Source organism: Mercenaria mercenaria, chromosome 4 (genome assembly GCF_021730395.1).
Source record: "Mercenaria mercenaria strain notata chromosome 4, MADL_Memer_1, whole genome shotgun sequence".
In the NCBI taxonomy this organism is placed as follows: domain Eukaryota; kingdom Metazoa; phylum Mollusca; class Bivalvia; order Venerida; family Veneridae; genus Mercenaria; species Mercenaria mercenaria.
The window spans coordinates 94,672,462-94,693,204 of record NC_069364.1 but is presented as its reverse complement, the minus strand read 5'-3'; the positions used below and the strand labels follow the sequence as shown (position 1 = coordinate 94,693,204).

Below are 20,743 nucleotides of genomic sequence, written 5' to 3'. Positions count from 1 at the left end.
ACCACCTTTGGCCTGAACAGCTGTTCGGATCATATTGAATGGAGAATTTATTCCGTAGACAATGACATTTATTTTTTATCCATTTTAGCCATGTTAGCTGAAGACATTACTAAGAAAATCACATGATGTTATTGTCATTAAATTTGTCATCGTTAGAACTGGCATATGTCATGACATTATGAATTGCCGATGAGTTTAAGAGGCAAAAACAATACACATATCAAAACCCGTGACAGACCCTGTGTCAAAAATATATTTTCCCTGATAATAATGTCACGGCCGTCACAGGTTTTAGTAGATCTGGTCAAGTAATCAATATACATGTGCTGTTATGTACTGTATTATCAGTGAATATGGTATTTGTTGAGGAAAAGGTATGATTAGTTGACATAAATTTGCTTTTTAGCTCATCTGATTTTTTGAAAAAAAATGATGAGTTATTGTCATCACTTGAGCGGTTGTCGGCGTCGGCGTTGCCTGGTTAAGTTTTATGTTTAGGTCAGCTTTTCTCCTAAACTATCAAAGCTATTGCTTTGAAACTTGGAATACTTGTTCACCATCATAAGCTGACCCTGTATAGCAAGAAACATAACTCCATCTTGCTTTTTGCAAGATTTATGGCCCCTTTTGTACTTAGAAAATATCAGATTTCTTGGTTAAGTTTTATGTTTAGGTCAACTTTTCTCTTAAACTATCAAAGCTATTGCTTTGAAACTTGGAATACTTGTTCACCATCATAAGCAGACCCTGTACAACAAGAAACATAACTCCATCTTGCTTTTTGCAAGAATTATTGCCCCTTTTGGACTTAGAAAATCAGTTTTCTTGGTTAAGTTTTATGTTTAGATCAGCTTTTATCCTAAACTATCAAAGCTATTCCTTTAAAACTTGCAACACTTGTTCACCATCATAAGCTGACCCTGTACAGCAAGAAACATAACTCCATCCTGCTTTTTGCAAGATTTATGTCCCCTTTTGGACTTAGAAAATATCAGATTTCTTGGTTAAGTTTTATGTTTAGGTCAACTTTTTCTCTTAAACTATCAAAGCTATTGCTTTAAAACTTGCAACTCTTGTTCACCATCATAAGCTGACCCTGTACAGCAAGCAACAAAACTCCATCCTGCTTTTTGCAATAATTATTGCCCTTTTTGGACTTAGAAAAATCATTTTCTTGGTTGAATATTATGTTTAAGTCAACTTTTCTCATAAACTATCAAAGCTATTGCTTTAAAACTTGCAACAGTTTTTCACCATCATAAGTGGACACTGTACATCAAGAAACATAACTCTATCCTGCTTTTTGCAAGAGTGATGGCCCTTTTTAGACTTAGAAAATCATGGGTAGGACAATATTTCTATTATACAAAAAAAATCAGATGAGCGTCAGCACCTGCAAGGCGGTGCTCTTGTTATTAAGTGTTTTTAGATCACCTGTCACGAAGTGACAAGGTGAGCTATTGTGACCGCTTGATGTCCGTCGTGTATAGTCCGTCGTGCATAGTCCGTCGTGCGTAGTCCGTCAACAATTTCTAAAAGAATCTTCTTCTTGAAAACCACTGGGCAGAATTACACCAAACTTCACAGGAATGATCCTTGGGTGGCCCCGTTTCAAAATTGTTAAAAGAATTGAATTCCATGCAGAACTCTGGTTGCCATGGCAACTGAAAGGAAAAACTTAAAAAATCTTCTTGTCCAAAACCACAGGGCCTAGGGCTTTGATATCTGGTGTGTAGCTTCGTCTAGTGGTCCTCTACCAACTTTGTTCAAATTATCCCCCTCGGGTCAAATATGACCCCGCCCCGGGGGTCACATGTTTTATATAGACTTATATAGGGAAAACTTTGAAAATCTTCTTGTACAAAACCACAGGGCCTAATGCTTTGATATTTGGTATGTAGCATCATCTAGTGGTCCTCTGCCAAGATTGTTCAAATTATCACCCTAGGTTCAAATATGGCCCCGCCCCGGGGGTCACATGGTTTATATAGACTTATATAGGGAAAACTTTGAAAATCTTCTTGTACAAAACCACATGGCCTAGGGCTTTGATATTTTGTATGTAGCATCATCTAGTGGTTCTCTACCAAGATTATTCAAATTATCCCCCTAGGGTCAAATATGGCCCCGCCCCGGGGTCCCAAGTTTTACATAGACTTATATAGGAAAAAAAGTTTAAAAATCTTCTTGTCTGAAACCACAACACTTAGACTTTTGATATTTGGTTTGTAGCATTGTCTTATGGTCCTCAGCCAAAATTGTTCAAATTGTACCACTTGGGTGAAAAGAGGTCCTGCCCTGGGGGTCTCAATTTTATATAGACTTATATAGGAAAAAGCTTTAAAAATCTTCTTGTCTGAAACCATACGGCCTAGGCTTTTGATATTTGGTATGATGCATTGTCTAGTAGTCCTCTACCAAAATTGTTCAAATTATGCCCCTGGGGTTAAAAGGGCCCCGCCCTGGGGTCACTTAGTTATTATGTGAGTTATAAAGAAAAAATACTTAAAAAATCATCTGATCCTATTTCCAAGACTGTTTAATTATAATTACCTGATGACCCCAAGTAATATGATGTCACTTGACTGTGACCTTGACCTACTGACCTACTTTCTTGTTTTTTAAGATACAGCCTTGAAATTTTGATGACATACACAGTTTTGCACACAAATCGTAAAACTGAATTTCATTGACCATGAATGTGACCTACTGACTGTCTTAATATTTTATCATCAGTTTGACATTTGAGACATGTAGCTCATATTACTCAGGTGAGCGATCCAGGGTCATCATGACCCTCTTGTTTGTTAATATTTTCTATAAATAGCTTCCCACTTGTGGTTATAGAGAGTCAAACATATTGATAAATGATAGCGGCTATCATAGCGATTTCCATTAGTCACTGTTATGTACTCAATCAGTAAAGTGAAGAGAAAAGCATTTATAAGTTTATTATATAACTCCTTCTGTTTCAAGAAAAAGACAAGTGTGATGAAAGCTTCCATTATGGCAAACAAATTGTTAATCACTTTTAATTATTAATGGCATTCACGGTCCATGTAACTCTTGCATAAATATGTTTTCTGAATTGTAGCCCTTTATCTGTTATTTTCATACTTTTCACCATATCTTTGTTGTAAAATGAATGGATTAGATTCAAACTTAAAATAGTTGTTCCACGTTATCAGTCACATAATATGGCACATTGTGCATTACTTTTGCAGAAATGTTCCTTGAATTATGTCCCTTTTATACTTACTTTAAATTGGTCCCCATTTATAACTGTTAAAACTGGCATTAAACCCAAAAAGACAAAAATTGTTATCATGTAAAATAAATGATCAGGCATTTGTTTCAGGCTCTACAGCAGGTAAAGCAAGGCAAGTTGTCTGCTAAAGAGCTGTGTGAAAAATGCATCCAGAGAGCATCAAAAGTTCGAGAACTCAATGCTTTTATAACTGAGACCCCAGAGGTGGCCAGACAACAGTTGCTATCTGTCCAGAAAGGTATGCTCATATATACAGGTCAAACTTGGTATCTGGAATTCTAGGGCACAAAGCTTTATACTTGGTGTTACTGGAAAAATGACATAAAAATGGTATTTGGTGCTGATTATATACATGTAAACATGACTGTGAATTTTATATACATTTTAGAGTATCAGTACCAAACAAGTTGAAATGCATTTTGCATGCATATGCCATTATGTAAAGAACAGATTTTTACATTGACACATGTGTTAAGATGTAAAAACATAACACATTAAATTGAAAATACATAGGAATTTCACTGACAGGATTTAAAATTTACTTTGACTTATATTATATTAAGAATTTGGCTGACAGGACTTAAGATTTACTGTGATACATTTAAAGATGTAGTTCGCAGAATTTGACTTAGACTGAGTGAATTTACATATAGAAATCAAGTAGTCACATGGCATGGGTTAGTCCAGGTCACAAATTCGTTCTTAGACGCTGTTCGCCAAAAAACTTTGTGAAAACTAGTAGTAGTCTGATCAGTTAAACTTGTTATGAAGGATCTAATTCAGATTAAAATTGTGTTATTTTCATTTAACTTTATTTAACGGTTATCAATATTAATTTAAGGAATTAATAAATGATAACAATAAATCAGATTGAAAAACAATGTAAAATATTTTACGGTAGAACTTCATTCACTCAAACTCGACTGGACTGGCAAACTTTGAGTTACTGGTAGTCAGCGAACTATAACTGTTATATAGAGATTTTGCCGGGACCTGACAACGAGTTTGAGGGAAGGGTGTTGTTTGAATTATCTGAGATTGAGCAAACAAAGTTTGACTTATTTAAATGTGTTTTCTTTCATTTTGCAGGGTCTACAGTCTTGAATGGTATACCAGTTGCAGTGAAAGACAATTTTTGTACAAAAGATATCCGCACAACCTGTGCCTCTCATATGCTGCAGAACTATATACCACCTTACAATGCGACAGTGGTCCAGCGTCTATATGACCAGGGTGCTGTACTTGTTGGAAAAACAAATTTAGATGAATATTCTATGGGGTAATATTCTAAATTTATGAATGTATGATTTCCATTACATATAAATGGGTAATATATATGCATTGATAGAGAAGAAGTTAGATAGGATATTTGTTACGGTGTGAGGCAGGAAAGTTCTAATACAGTGCTGAATTATTTCAAGGCTTAATCGTGTATAGTTCCTTGGCAGTTTGTTGCAGTATCTGGGCTGTTTTTAGCTCATCTGATTTTTTGAAAAAAAATGATGAGTTATTGTCATCACTTGAGCGGTTGTCAGCGTCGGCGTTGCCTGGTTAAGTTTTATGTTTAGGTCAGCTTTTCTCCTAAACTATCAAAGCTATTGCTTTGAAACTTGGCATACTTGTTCACCATCATAAGCTGACCCTGTATAGCAAGAAACATAACTCCATCTTGCTTTTTGCAAGATTTATGGCCCCTTTTGTACTTAGAAAATATCAGATTTCTTGGTTAAGTTTTATGTTTAGGTCAACTTTTCTCCTAAACTATCAAAGCTATTGCTTTGAGACTTGGAATACTTGTTCACCATCATAAGCAGACCTTGTACTTCAAGAAACATAACTCCATCTTGCTTTTTGCAATAATTATTGCCCCTTTTGGACTTAGAAAATATTAGATTTCTTGGTTAAGTTTTATGTTTAGGTCAACTTTTTCTCTTAAACTATCAAAGCTATTGCTTTGAAACTTGCAACACTTGTTCACCATCATAAGCTGACCCTGTACAGCAAGGAACATAACTCCATCCTGCTTTTTGCAATAATTATTGCCCCTTTTGGACTTAAAAAATCATTTTCTTGGTTGAGTATTATGTTTAAGTCAACTTTTCTCATAAACTATCAAAGCTATTGCTTTAAAACTTGCAACAGTTTTTCACCATCATAAGTGGACACTGTACATCAAGAAACATAACTCTATCCTGCTTTTTGCAAGAATGATGGCCCTTTTTAGTCTTAGAAAATCATGGGTAGGACAATATTTTTATTACACAAAAAAAAATCAGATGAGCGTCAACACCCGAATGTATACAGAAATCCATCACTCCTTGGACAAATTTGGAAATGTTGTCTTGCATCAAATTACATGTTTTTGTCATTTTGCGTGCAAAGATCAGAAAAACAGACAAAGAGAAAAGAATAATTTCATCACCTTAAAAGAAATGTTGGTTTTATTGTGCAAGATTGTTAATATTTAATAGTTGTGGAGCCATAGACAGTATCTACGGACCAGTGCGTAACCCTTGGAAGTATTCATTCAGTTCACAAGTTCAGGAGAGTGAAAACACCGTATCGTCTGGTTCACAAACTGAAAAAGTTAGACAAGGAACAAGGACTATATTCATACATCTTGTGTTAACAGCAGGGTACCGGAACCAAGAGCTGAAAATTGTAAGGAGGATTCTGATTGGTTCATTTCTGGAGGAAGTTCGGGTGGCAGTGCTGTTGCTGTGGCAACTGGTTCCTGTTTTGGGTATCTTTTTTTTAAGATCTCCTTTCTTCAGTTGTTTTTCGCTAATAAATATGAACTTAAATGTAATACTATATGTTTTGTAAATATTCTAAGAAAAATCACCATTTTATGCTTACCTTGTATAAAACACTGTATTTTGTGATTTTGCTCTGACCTGTCCTATTTCATGTGTTCCCAACATGTTGAACTTGCAGGACTGCAGAAAGAGAAACTGGAAATACATTTAGTTGTACCATTTATATAGCCTAATATCAACTTGTGAAATTTTTCATGAAGACTTTGAATTGGCAAGGTTTGGAACTCACAAATATAAGAGAAAATGAAATTCTTACTTGTCAGCCAAAGTCTGTGCAGATGTTATAGAAGTTTTTAAGTCGAAAAATTTCAAAATTGTATTCCCGAACATATAATAATCAAAATGAATGATTTGGTACTGCAATCTGCTATTCTTATATGGTTTATTCAGTTACATAGCAAATGTTTCGAATATTGGAGTACCATAAACATGTCTGCATGTACTGTTTGTTCATTTCTTGTGAGATAGGGCTTTCAGTTCAGTCAGTAAAATTATTTGTGCTATTCACAGAGTTGTATAGCAAAACAATATTTCAAGTTGTAAAACAGAGGCTGTCAATCTTTGCTTCAACTTTCTAGAGCACTAGGATCAGATACAGGAGGTTCAACTCGTAATCCCGCCTCGTACTGTGGTGTGGTAGGTTTGAAACCAACATACGGACTGGTGTCTAGATACGGTCTTATACCTCTTGTCAATTCACTAGATGTTCCAGGGATACTGACAAAAACTGTGGATGATGCAACAATAATATTGAGTAAGATATTTAAATAAGTGATTGACAGAATTTAAAATAAATTGAAGTGTTGCCATTTATCATGCTTTCTATCAAAACCCTGAAACTGTTGAAGGTAAATGAGAGCTATATATCAAACTACAAGTCCACAACCATGCAGAGCTGAAAAATTTTGTTAGAACTGGTTTGAAGGATTGGAATTAAATAACTTTTTGCTATATTGCAGCATTTCTTGTTAAGGATTTGGCTTTCCAAATCCTGAAATCACTGCAGTTAGCTATGCAGTAAAATCCTTTATAGACATGGCCAACATGTGTTAGAAATCTTTACTTCAAAGAGTGATAAGTATCATCATACCGAAGAAAAATTTAGGGGAATGTAATTTGTCAAGTCTAACTCAAAAACAAGCCCCTTCCTAAATTACCTCCTACGATTTTTGCTGAGGCCTCCGTAGCCGAGTGGTTAAGTTTGTTGACTTCAACTTCCTTGCCCTTACCCTCTGTTTCTAAACTTTGCTTGTAAAAAATTTTCATATGTGGAATTCCATCAAGCTGGTTTATGGAAGGTTGGTGGTTCTACCCACCATGCCTAAAATAATGTTTGGATGAACACATGGGGTCTTTCACTATCAGAAGGTGGAAAGTCGCCATTAGACCTAGAATTGTGTTGGTGTAACTTTATACCCAACAAAAACAAAAGAAACATGAATTCTTTTAGATATACTGATAACAGTGAGTTATATATTATCAAACCGTTATGTTGTGTGTGGGGTGGGGGGGGTGGGGAGGGGGGGCTCCATGGCCGAGTGATTAAGGTTCAATGCTGACGCCTCACTGATGTTGGTGTGAGCCCAACATGGCATTGAATACTTCATGCGAGAAAGCCATCCATCTAGCTGGTGGAAGGTTGGTGGTTCTATCCAGGTGTCAGGTCATTATCAAATAATCCATGGAGGGCCACCTGGGGTCTTCCTCCACCATAAAAATCTGGAAAGCCACCATATGTGACATGTAATTGTGTAGGTGTGATGTTATACATAACAAAAACAGAAACAGACACTATTATGTCACCATTACAACAGTTAAAGTTCAATTGTGAAAGGCAACACAAATAAAATTACAATTGGAATTGTTCACTTTATTTCAGACAGTTTAGCTGGCCATGATAATAATGATTCTACAACTGTAACTGATGACTTTGTTCCCTCTTATCTTGAGGAAACACCATCTGTAAAAGGGCTGCATGTTGGAATACCAAAGGTATATACATGTGTATTGAATGTATATCATTAAACTTAAATCACAGATTCTAAAGGGATAAACTATAGACAACAATAAGTTAATGTCATTTTACACAACTTTGAATGCTATATTAATTCCAAACTTTGTCTTTACTGCTATTTATGTACTACATATTTCTGTATCTTTGTTTGAATGGGACAGCTAATGACTCTATAGAAGTTGAACATGAATTGAACAAAAAAAGAAGAGAAAAACATTTTCATGGTATATGTTTTAGGAATATAATGCCCCAGGTTTAAGTGATGAGGTAAAATCAGCATGGAGTGGGGTAGCAGATATGTTGGAGAATGCGGGGGCACATGTTACACAGGTGTCCATGCCATATACACAGTACTCAATCACCACTTACAGCATACTCTGTGCTTGTGAGGTTGCCTCGAATATGGCAAGATATGATGGCATTGAATTTGGTAGGTATTGCTTGTAAGCTTTATTTGTATGTAGCTTTATCATTTAAGACAAAGAAGTATTTGGGCACTCTTATATGGGCTAGATATTTAGCACTTCAGTTTCGATGTAGTTTTGTTGAATCCAAACTTGAAATCAGTCGCAGAGTTCTTTTATTGGCTGAATGGCACTATTTTTGCTAGTTTTTAGCTCACCAGTCACAAAGTGATGAGGTGAGCTTTTGTGATCGCGCTTCGTCCGTCTGTCCGTGTGTCCGTCCGTCCGTAAACTTTTGCTTGTGACCACTCTAGAGGTCACATTTTTCATGGGATCTTTATGAAAATTGGTCAGAATGTTCATCTTGATGATATCTAGGTCATGTTCGAAACTGGGTCACGTGCGATTCAAAACTAGGTCAGTAGGTGTAAAAAATAGAAAATCCTTGTGACCTCCCTAGAGGCCATATTTTTCAATGGATCTTCATGAAAATTGGTCAGAATGTTCATCTTGATGATATCTAGGTAATATTTGAAACTGGGTCACGTGCAGTCCAAAACTAGGTCAGTAGGTCTAAAAATAGAAAATCCTTGTGACCTCCCTAGAGTCCATATTTTTCAATGGATCTTCATGAAAATTGGTCAGAATGTTTACCTTGATGATATCTAGGTCAAGTTTGAAAGTGGGTCACGTGCGCATGGCTTCCGTCTATCCGTGCTTGTGTGCATCCGTCCATAAACTTTTGCTTGTGACCACTCTAGAGGTCACATTTTTCATGGGATCTTTATGAAAGTTGGTCAGAATGTTCATCTTGATGAGATCTAGGTCAGGTTCGAAACTGGGTTACGTGCAGTCAAAAACTAGGTCAGTAGGTTTAAAAATAGAAAAACATTGTGACCTCCCTAGAGGCCATATTTTTCAATGGATCTTCATGAAAATTGGTCAGAATGTTCACCTTGATGATATCTAGGTCAGATTCGAAACTGGGTCACCTGCGATCAAAATCTAGGTCAGTAGGACTAAAAATAGAAAATCCTTGTGACCTCCCTAGAGACCATATTTTTCAATGGATTTTCATGAATATTGGTCAGAATGTTCACCTTGATGATATCTAGGTCAAGTTCGAAACTGGGTCACGTGCTGTCCAAAACTAGGTCAGTAGGTCAAAAAATAGAAAAACCTTGTGACCTCTCTAGAGGCCATTTTTTCAATGGATCTTCATGAAAATTGGTGAGAATGTTCACCTTGATGATATCTAGGTCAGATTCGAAACTGGGTCACGTGCCTTCAAAAACTAGGTCATTAGGTCAAATAATAGAAAAACCTTGTGACCTCTCTAGAGGCCATAATTTTCAGGAGATCTTCATGAAAATTGGTGAGAATTTTCACCTTGATGATATCTAGGTCAAGTTCGAAACTTGGTCACATGCCTTCAAAAACTAGGTCATTAGGTCAAAAATAGAAAAACCTTGTGACCTCTCTAGAAGCCATATTTTTCAATGGATCTTCATGAAAATTGGTCAGAATTTTTATCTCAATGATATCTAGGTCAAGTTCAAAACTGGGTCACATGAGCTCAAAAACTAGGTCACTATGTCAAATAATAGAAAAAAACAATGTCATACTCAGTTCAAAACTGGGTCATGTGGGGACAGGTGAGCGATTCAGGACCATGATGGTCCTCGTGTTTTTCCAGGTACTGGTACATCCTGAAGTTTTAAAAAAAACAAGGTTAATTGCAGTCTAATCAGTAACTTCATTTGTGGCTTTCAAAATTAAATTAAGTATTGGGGGGAAAATGAAGTGAAAAGCTACCTCAGACTGTTTTTAGCTCACCTGTCACATAGTGACAAGGTGAGCTTTTGTGATCACCCTTCGTCCGTCGTCCGTCCGTGCGTGCGTCCGTCAACAATTTCTTGTCTGCACGATAGTGGTTTCATTTATGATTTTATTTTAACCAAACTTGCATACAACTTGTATAACCATAAGATCTCAGTTCCTTTCTTGAACTGGCCAGATCCCATTATGGGTTCCAGAGTTATGGCCCCTGAAACAGCCAAAATTAGCTATTTTGACTTTGTCTGCACAATAACAGCTTTATTTATAATTTGATTTTTACCAGACTGGCACACAACTTGTATCACCATAAGATCTTGGCTCCTTTCTTGAACTGGCCAGATTCCAATATGGGTTCCAGAGTTATGGCCCCTGAAAGGGCCAGAATTAGCTATTTTGACCTTGTCTGCACAATAGCAGCTTCATTTATGATTTTATTTTAACCAAACTTGCACAAAACTTGTGTCACCATAAGGTCTTGGATCCTTTCTTCAACTGGTGAAATTCCATTATGGTTTCCAGAGTTATGGCCCCTGAAAGGGCCAGAATTAGCTGTTTTGACCTTGTCTGCACATTAGCAGCTTCATTTATGATTTTATTTTAACCAAACTTGCACAAAACTTGTGTCACCATAAGATCTCGGTTCCTGATTTAAACCGGCCAGATCCCTTAATGGGTTCCAGAGTTATGGCCCCTGAAAGGGCCAGAATTAGCTATTTTGACCTTGTCTGCACAATAGCAGCTTCATTTATGATTTGATTTTAACCAAACTTGCACACAACTTGTATTACCACAAGATCTTGTTTCCTTTCTTGAACTGGCCAGATTCCATAATGGGTTCCAGAGTTATGGCCCCTTAAAGGTCCAGAATTTTGCAGCCATATAGATACTTCATTTATGGTTTTATTTGATACAAACTTCCAAAATATCTTCAACAACAATAAATCTTGGATTCCATGACAAATCAGATCCAGTCGTAGGTTCCAGAGTTATTTATATCTGATTACCTCCCCTGATAGTAATCAAAATGGATTTATATCAGTAAGTACTTATAGGACTTATTTGAAATTTCATTATTGTCATAATGAGCCAATCAGGGTAGATAACTATGGACTGATTTTATGTCAAATTACGTCCCTTTATTTCAAATTAAAATGGGTATATCTCCGTAACTAATGAAGGTACTGATCTGAAATTTCATTTATGTCAACAGATTTATTTGGCAGATCCTTCTTTTGTTCACTTAGAATAATTTTTTTTTTTAATTACTTCCTTTTTACGTTACTATAAATAGCTTATTTTTAGTAACTTTTTTATTATTGGCTATAGGGAAAAACCGAGACCACTTTTCTGTGGTACAACATGGATGGTACCTCCAATTTTTAGGTGTATTTTGACATATTTGTACCTTGTAAGAATTTTTTTTCTTTTTGGTTAAATTTCTTCCCTTTGTTGTTCCTGTCCTTTTGACTTAGATATTTTTCCTGAGGACCTTCTTGTCCTCAAGTGCAATGATAACAGGTGAGCGATATAGGGCCATCATGGCCCTCTTGTTGTAATTTATAAACAAGTTTCAGTTAATCTTGGATTATATAAACTCTGGTTCACCTTCTCTTTTACCGATTATCATTTCTCTCTTGTTACTGTATATTTAAGGACACAGAGCAGAAAATGATGTATCTACAGAGGCTTTATATGCTCAAAGCAGACATGAAGGCTTCAATGATGTTGTCAGAGGAAGAATATTTGCTGGGAACTACTTTTTACTCAGAGAGTAAGTTATAACTCCATAAACTGTTTGCTTGAAAATCTGATTTTACTTTTTTTTACAAATATCTTGAGTTGTTAAGGCTTAATTTGTATTGACATTTGAAGGCTTTCTCATATATAGCAAATGAAAGAATCATTGTCAGAAATGTTTACATTCTTCTTTTTACTTCAGAAACTATGAGCGATATTTCAAGAAGGCGCTTAGAGTGAGGAGACTAATTAGCAATGATTTTGTTAATGTGTATAACACTGGGATTGACGTGTTGTTGACTCCAACGACCTTAACAGTGGCGCCCTCTTACAGCTGGTTTTCCAAGGCAGATAATCGCACACGTACTGCAGAACAAGATCTGTTTACACAGCCTATAAATATGGCAGGTAAGTGAATTGTAAAATTAAGTGAATTTTATCCAGCCCATGTAATCAAAATGGATTTATTATCAGTAAGTACTTATAGGACTTATTTGAAATTTCATTATTGTCATTAGTTTGACTGAGACAATCAGGGTAGATAACTATGGACTGATTTTATGTCAAATTACCTCCCTTTATTTCAAATTAAAATGGGTATATCTCAGCAACTAATGAAGATACTGATCTGAAATTTCATTTATGTCAACAGATGGACTTGGACAATCAGTAAAGATACATATTGACTGAATTTATGACAAATTACCTCCCTTTATTTTATGTAAACGAATATATCTCAGCAGCATCTAATGAGATTGGTTTTAAATGTTATTTAAGTCTTCCAGGGTAAGGAATAGTCATGTTAGTACAAAAATGCAGCATTTGAGCCTAGGACCCTCAAACTTGGTATGGAAATTGGCCCTGACTAGGTCCAAAGGGACTGTTACAAAAAATGTTTATCCTGATGATATTTAATGTGTATGCCTATGTGCTCTATGTCAAAACTTGATCATATCATTTTGAGCAATGGTACTCAGGTGAGCGATACAGGGCAATCATGGCCCTCTTGTATCAATTTTATTCAACGAGTTGAATAAATTCAGTGTGGAAAGATACAAAATTTAATGCAATATTCTTTTTATCACATGTAAGCTTTTCCTGCTGAAACATCAAAATTTCTTCTTTCTTTACCTATTATAGACCAAGTAAATTCGACCAACGTCTCCTATACCTAAAACGTCAACGTCAAAGCTTTATTACACTAGTTTATTATCAAATTTATGTAATGGCTTTATTTCACTCCCACGACGTCAAACATGTGATAATAAAGATTAATTCAAAACTTATTGATATACCTGTATATTTTAAACTCCTAAAACTCACCAAATTACCACCAATTGAGATCACCAAGATGGTATGCAAATATCTTTTATCATTATTTATCTAAAAACACGATTTACCAAAAAAAAAACATGATTACGAAGCTGACTCAAACAATGATCTCTCCGTCGTTTATATGACTGAAAAATTGTTGAAAAAGACGTTAAACCCGAACACACACACACACACAATAATCTCTCCTGAATGATTCAATACTAATGAATAAGAATATTCCACAGGTGTTCCTGCTGTCTCAGTACCAGTGAAAGTGTCATCTTCCGGGCTACCAGTCAGTTTACAAATCATAGGACAGAAGTTTCAAGACCATAAAATGTTGAATGCTGCCAAATGGATAGAACAGAATGTCAACTTCAAAAGACTTAATCTAGACTTTTTGGATAGCTCTTGATGTTAAATGTTAAAACTGTTTTGTTATGGAGAGGAATTACAGTCCTGAATGAATTCATGTGATGTCTATTATGTTAAACTTCGCGAGAAAGAATAAAAGTTGCTTTGTTTTATTTGTTACAGCTTGTATGTTTCATTTTTATGTGCCTGTTTATATTGGGGTTCCTCTTGAGCACTTATTTGTTATGGATGCAGATATTGAGCCTATGTTTACAGAGGTGTGTCATGAGGACCTATATAATAAAATCTACTTTGGTTCCGGTCAGGTAATTTTAGTAGAGTTACGGCCTTTGCGAACAACAAAGCATGCTCATACTGAGCAAATTTTTCATTATCTTTGTGATTTATCAAGGGTCTACAGACTGTTTCTGGCCAGATGGTTTTTATTGGAAGAATGCTCTTAAACATAGCAGTTGTACTGTGCACTTAACCAGGAACTTTTGAACAAATAATAAAAATAATTATGTACTTTGATGGTACTAATTTAGATTATACCAATTCATTTTAGCTTGGGAGAAAGCTTAAAGCTTAAATATAATATTTAAATCACTGACAAAAACAAGTGGGGTTCAAACGAAACAAGTATTTGAGTGGCCAACATCTTACTTGCACGATTCACTGCTCCACTTTGGAAAATATTACTAACACGCATCTCAGTTTATGTTCTCCTTTATTAATAGTAACAGTACTGTTATACGCATCTGTTTAAAGCAAAATAGAATCCAAACATTAATAAATCAATAAATAAATCTATGTAATATACACAACCAATCACCAGGGTCCAAGGTTAAGTTTGGAAACCAGTCTGCGTATAAAACCTTTCCATTGGTCCATTTTAAACTGTGCTCCGATTCAACCAATCAGATGCTAAGAGATTTTAGACTGGTTTCCAAACTATAACCTTGAACCAAGATTAACATTAAGATAATTTAAGAATGTGAGCATAGATGAAAGTATGCACCATATGAAGGGTAAAATGAGATTTATATAGTAAATACATAACATTTCCATGTTACAAAGTATGGGTATTTCTTAGTAACATAAAATTATTTTATGTAAATAAAACTAATGCTAAAGAAGTAACTGCTATCTAATGAACAGAATCTTCTTTAAGACTAGAATTTCTAAATTTTAGAATACTTTGGTACATACAGGAAGTAATCAAAGTTTTGTTCATTAATAAAATGTCTTGCCATCTAGAAGGCAAAGTAGTATTCTGGTAATGTTAAGAAAGAAGTTTTCATAATAGATTCCGGTTCTGTCATAGGTTTATAGGAGCGAATATGACAGAAAACAAAAACACAGCTCGTCAATTTGAGTACATGATCATTTTTAAATGTCTGAAATTGAATTATGCCAATAGAAATACTTCCACTTGCCTTTTAACTCTAACCAAGGTTTAGCATTCTTACCGACAATTTAGGCGCTACATAGAATTTCGCACCTAGATAAATAAAAGGCTGTATTGGACTAGTCACATTTCAAGAAAAAATTCTGTATTGGTCTGTGATTATAGACCTGAAAATATTGTGCATTCTGGTATAGTGAAATGACATAACTGCATCTATATGATCATGTTACAAACTGCCATTTCATTAAAAATGTTTCATAACAGAGTTTGATTAAAGAATTTAAAATACCACATATTCTATGAGGAAAAAAAATTAGAGAATTTATGCATTAAATATAAATCAGATGAAAATCTAGTACTCAACAAAAATAGCTTCAAAATTGGTCCTGCAGTTTCATTTTGCTTATGGCACTGAAAACTAACTAGCATAACTTTTACTGTAAATAAAAACATACACGTAGACATGATTTGATCATTGATAATAATATTCTGTTAATTTTGTATGCTGGTAGGTAACCTGAATGCACTGACCCACATACAATTTACCAGTTTTTCCACTGAAGGTGATGTCACTAATATATCTTTCAGAGACCAAATTAGCTATGTATAAGAAATATAAATAGTCTAGGAAACAGTGCTCCAATTCTAGGACTACAGATAACAGGTTTGGCAAAAAACAGAATCAAAATTTTCCTGTCTTGCCTTACACTTCTGTTCTTACAGGTTAAAATGTAAAATGCTGAGAATGGTATTTTACAATTTTGTAAGAAATATCTAGATGAACCTGTTTATCATAAGCATAAAATTTTGGCCAAATTAAGCAATGAAAATTCAATTACCTAATTATTTTTTTTCTTTGATCTTTTTCGTTGAATTTGTTTCATTACACATTTTAACAAGACTTAAAATGATGAATTACCCCAAAAACAAAGATTGGCAAGTGTTTGGAATCACTATTTTAACCAAAATATTGCTAGCTAATCTATTTTTTTAACAATATTTGTTAACCTTTGCACTCTGATAACTTTTTAATGAGTAATTCAAATTACACGGCTGAATGTTTGCTTTTCCACCGAGATATATTTCTTGAATGTTGTTACAAATATTGTTAACTTAAGGTGTTTAAAAAGTACCAATATTTCAACATAAACAGTTCTATTCTGAAAACAGCAGATTGATATACTGCAATGCCAGACCTCTTACCTACAGACCCAGTCCAAATCAGTGCACTAAAAACCTAATTTTACATCTCTGTCAATATTTAGGAAAAAGGTGTGGTATTTAAAATGTGATGCAGTGAAGAAATCAATTCCTGTTTTGTCTCTTTTGCAACAAATATCTCACAATGCTTTCAATCAACTACAGTCTGTTTAATAGCATATTTAACAAAATTATACATTTTATATACATCTTACAATTATGATAAACATAGAAAGACATGATTTTATCAGTAGTTCAAAAAAAGAAGACAATAAAAATGAGAAAACAAATTATCAGATCACATTGAAAGAACAGCATCAGGACAATATCCCTTGTTTTTCATTTTCGCACAGGTGGACAAACTCCCATTCAATTTATTACAACTTCCGATAGTGATACTTGTATGTGGTGGTAGATTTTGTCCAAACTCTTTCAATACACTCATCACTTCAAAACAGGCTCAATTTAGACCTTGCCACTCCCTGACCTAAAGCTCATTGACAGGATTTCTCCAAAGAATGAACATTATTGAAATACTAGGACAAACAAAACACATTCAGTAAGCTTATGAAACAAAACATTTCAAACAGTTTTTACTATGGTATGTTATAACCAATTATATAGTTCATACATTAACAATCCTCACTAAATATGTGATTTTAATTATGGTTCAAACCAAATGCAGCTTTACTGTCCATCTTAATGTATAAGGCATGGATAATTATAGAATCAATTTCATGCAAATACAAGCAATGGTGCAGCTATCATTTTGATTTCTTTTAGGACACTATAACTGATAAAACATCCATCCTTGATGCTTTTTATTCACCCATGTGGAAACCATACAGCTGACTAGCGGAAAGTTATCCAGGGGCCCTATGATGCTTGATATAAGACCTATACAGGACAGTTTGAGTCAAATCTGTTTGCGTGAAACAAATCCCAGGAAAGCATAGAAATTCATTCACATATAAGCATCACTTGATACATTGGTCCTGCATTCACAATGAAAAAAACATTCAATCTATGTGATAACAATAATGTATGGCATTACACCTAAGATCAAAATGCTGCACTGACTGTAAATGATAACATACATCACATGGTCCTATGAGAGAAGTGCATTTTACTGCATATTACCAATGGAAATTGTGTGCTGTAACTCGCATTCACACATTTGCTATTTCAATGGTTGCCATTGTCTGATGACTTTAGTGTTTCAGAAATTTTAAACTTCAAAAATATGCAACATTCAGCTAATCATTTTATAATAAAACAAGTGAAAAAGGTGAAAACAAAACTGTAGGTAGAAGATTTAAATCCCTGTTCTGAAATTCCATTTGCATATAAACTACGCAAATTTTTCTTCCACATCTCCATACATCTCTGCATATACTGACAAGTAAATGCTGTCTGTTACATTAAAGAAAGTAGTGACCACATGAAAATAGGCCATACTACAAGTCATATAACATTCACAGCATGGCAACAAACCATTAATGATTAAACTTTACCCTGCTAAATTTCTGAAATGGACTGGTCCATCTTTCAATTAGGGCTATGCCACTTATTATTCAAAGGGGTGTTCACTGAAAATTTACTGAGTAGCCACAGACATACTGGCTCATCTTGGTCTGCATTGGTCGCAAAAGCAGAATTATTTGCCACCAGCAGGCTAAACGTTAAAGACTTGGTAACATGCAAATATTATATACACATTATTTTGACAAAAAAGACTTTTCTTACAGAAAGAGAGATAGGGGTATCTTCAATAAATGAAACAAATACCCGGTACGTAAAATAAAACTTTAAAAAAGTTTGCCCAAACTGCCTTGAACAGAATATGACTATAATGTGCATAACAAAGATAATTTTTCTCCTAAACCCCTTATTACATTCTTTTTCTCAGAAATTTGCAAAGTCTAAACTTAAATCATTCAATAAAAGGCTTTACCTTTATAGTACAACTTGTTAACAATACTACAAATTTCAAGACAAAAAATTCAATAATACATTAACATACAACTGTCTCACACATGCATTGAAATCATCAAGACATAATTTTATACCGGTAAATCAAAAATACACTGCCTGACTAAACTTCATCAGTTATAAAACTTGACACTTGTATTTCATACAGTATTAAACATAGTTTTTAGATAGGTAACTATTGGGTGAGATCATAACAGCTTGATCTATGTTTTATTCAGCTCAAGGATTTTGCCATGCTTGGATCACACAAGGTGTGCAAAGTGTAATTCCCCCTGAAGTCTACAAGATTGGGTACATCACAAATTCAGCTAATATATAATGACCCTTTCTTTTTATATCTCTGCTTATTTTTAGTTTTAATCCCTGTCAAATATAACTATGACTTCTGTAGAACAAAGAAATAATTGTTTACAGGATCATGAATTTCTTACCCAGTGCAATAATTATTACTTTTTGTCAGTTTATGTCTTTTTGTAAAATACAAGCCAGTTTTTTACACATTAAATATTGGTCCACTGTATGTACTTAAAGTTTGGGTTTTTTTGGTCTGAAAAATCTGTCCTAGCAATGAAAGACTACATGGGTTAAAATTAAATGCATAGGAGCTGGAGACAAAAAAGCTTTCTGGACTTGGCCACAGGAGTTTTCTGTAAACAACACTGTACAAATTTTGGCTCTTTTCCATTTTCATGTCATTGGTTCCAAGAAATCTCGCATCAGAACTTCTTCGATAAACTGCTGACTAGACTTGTTGTCTGTTAAAGCTGTTTCTGACTTTGGACTTTGACTAACTGGAAAAGTTGGAGTGGATTTTGATTTTGGCATCCCTCGACCAATCAAATCCTTCGATTCTAACTGGAGGGAAGTTTTCATTCCAGCATGTCCATTGGTTAAAGCATTAGACTGGTTACCTGAACCACTGGCTCCCAGCTGCCTTGCAGCCAACAGTAAGTTATCAGTCTGATTAGCCAGACACAAGGTATTAAAGAAGGGCTGTAACTCTTGCAGAGATCTCAAGTGCGTAAACATAAGCAAAGGTCTGCCAGGTACCATTTTCATCATAGGAATATCTCCTTTAAGCTGAAGAACAGAAGAAATAACATAATAATTTAAACATGGCAGTATTATATCCTACAATTAAAATCATATGCTTCACAATGCTTTGCCAAGGTACTGAACTATAAACATCTGACTTGGTCATCTAAAGTTCTAGCTATTGAGCTAGCTGTGTGGGCTTGCTGAACAAGAGCTGTCACAGGAGACAGTGTGCTCGACTATTTCGATGCTGGATAGTGAAACTGGGCACATCTGAGGAAGCTGGAGCTGTCACTGTAGTGTATAATGACTCCGATGTGGATGAAGATATTAGACAATAGCTTGAGTCTGTGTCAAAAGTATTAAGTAATAAGAGAGATAAAGATAAAGATAAAGTGTATCAAAACATTAAATAAGTATAATTCTAAGCAAAAAGGAGGCATAATTCATGAAATATTGGTGCAAGAGTGATGCAACTTGTGTCATATGATGTGGGTGATGATGTGGAACAACTACTTTAAGTTGGAATCAAATCCATTTAGTAATAACTGAGATAGAATGAAAGTGCACAAAACTTTAACCTAAGTAAAAATGGGAAACTTTAACTTGAAATTCTAAGTAAAAGGGGGGGGGGTGGATAATTCATGAAATATTGGTGTGAGAGTTTTGCAAATCCATCATTTAATTACAGAGATAAAGAGAAAGTGCATCAAAACTTTAACCAAGGTGCAGACGCCGAAGGATGCCGACGCCAGGTCGAGTAGGACAGCTCTCCATACTTCGTATTGACGAGCTGAAAATGGTGTTTACTACCTCTTTAATGTATCAACTGCTGAATTTATTTCAAGTCTATAAAGTGAACACTTTAAGATTATGTATCAAATGAAGGCAGAATAAGGTATAATGGAATTACCACAAGCATGCTTACTTTGGTATTTAGAAGTTTTGCCAGTCTTATTATATGAGGTTTAAACTGTTTCTGTTTTCCTCTCGTATCTTTCTTCTTCTTTCTATCCTCCTCTCCTATATCATCATCACCTTCTCCAGCTGCAGCTCCACCAATAAATGCCCAGCGATACCTTAGAGAGCAAGAATAGAAGCTTTTATTATAAACAGCAAATTGGGTAAAAAAATGGTTGACATTATTTCAGTGCAACTACGTTTCTTCATTTTGATTCTCAATGTCATTTAACATGTGAAAAGTTTTGTTTTTGGGTTTAGAGCCATTTTTCAACAGTATTTAATCAGTTATATAATGGCTTGCAGTTAACATAACCACTGTTTCTGTATTCTTGCTAGTACTAACCTGTTCTCTACGAGTAACAGCTAACTTCTCCACATGAATCAAAGGTGGAG

General features: G+C 34.8%; 2 protein-coding genes across 7 annotated transcripts in view; one reads left to right on the top strand and one right to left on the bottom strand.

The window, feature by feature from the left end:
* The first annotated feature begins 338 nt into the window (after positions 1 to 338).
* On the top strand, positions 339 to 13,919 carry LOC123552474 (glutamyl-tRNA(Gln) amidotransferase subunit A, mitochondrial-like). The gene is given in 11 exon segments (XM_045342160.2): positions 339 to 374; positions 3,359 to 3,506; positions 4,358 to 4,547; positions 5,740 to 5,875; positions 5,878 to 6,011; positions 6,666 to 6,841; positions 7,967 to 8,079; positions 8,339 to 8,531; positions 11,998 to 12,115; positions 12,284 to 12,489; positions 13,641 to 13,919. Coding segments are annotated over 11 exon segments (1,605 nt in total). The 5' UTR covers positions 339 to 353; the 3' UTR covers positions 13,811 to 13,919.
* Positions 13,920 to 14,462: 543 nt separating this feature from the next.
* The window catches only part of LOC123553091 (protein dopey-1-like), a 62,060-nt gene continuing 55,779 nt past the window's right edge, over positions 14,463 to 20,743 (bottom strand). For all 6 annotated transcript variants that reach the window (XM_053541973.1, XM_053541975.1, XM_053541977.1 and 3 more), the window contains 2 exons: positions 20,316 to 20,466; positions 14,463 to 19,432 (listed from right to left, as the gene is read on the bottom strand). In XM_053541973.1, the coding sequence (XP_053397948.1) occupies positions 19,040 to 19,432; positions 20,316 to 20,466 (544 nt within the window). In that variant the 3' untranslated portion in view covers positions 14,463 to 19,039. The remainder of the gene's footprint in view (positions 19,433 to 20,315; positions 20,467 to 20,743) is intronic.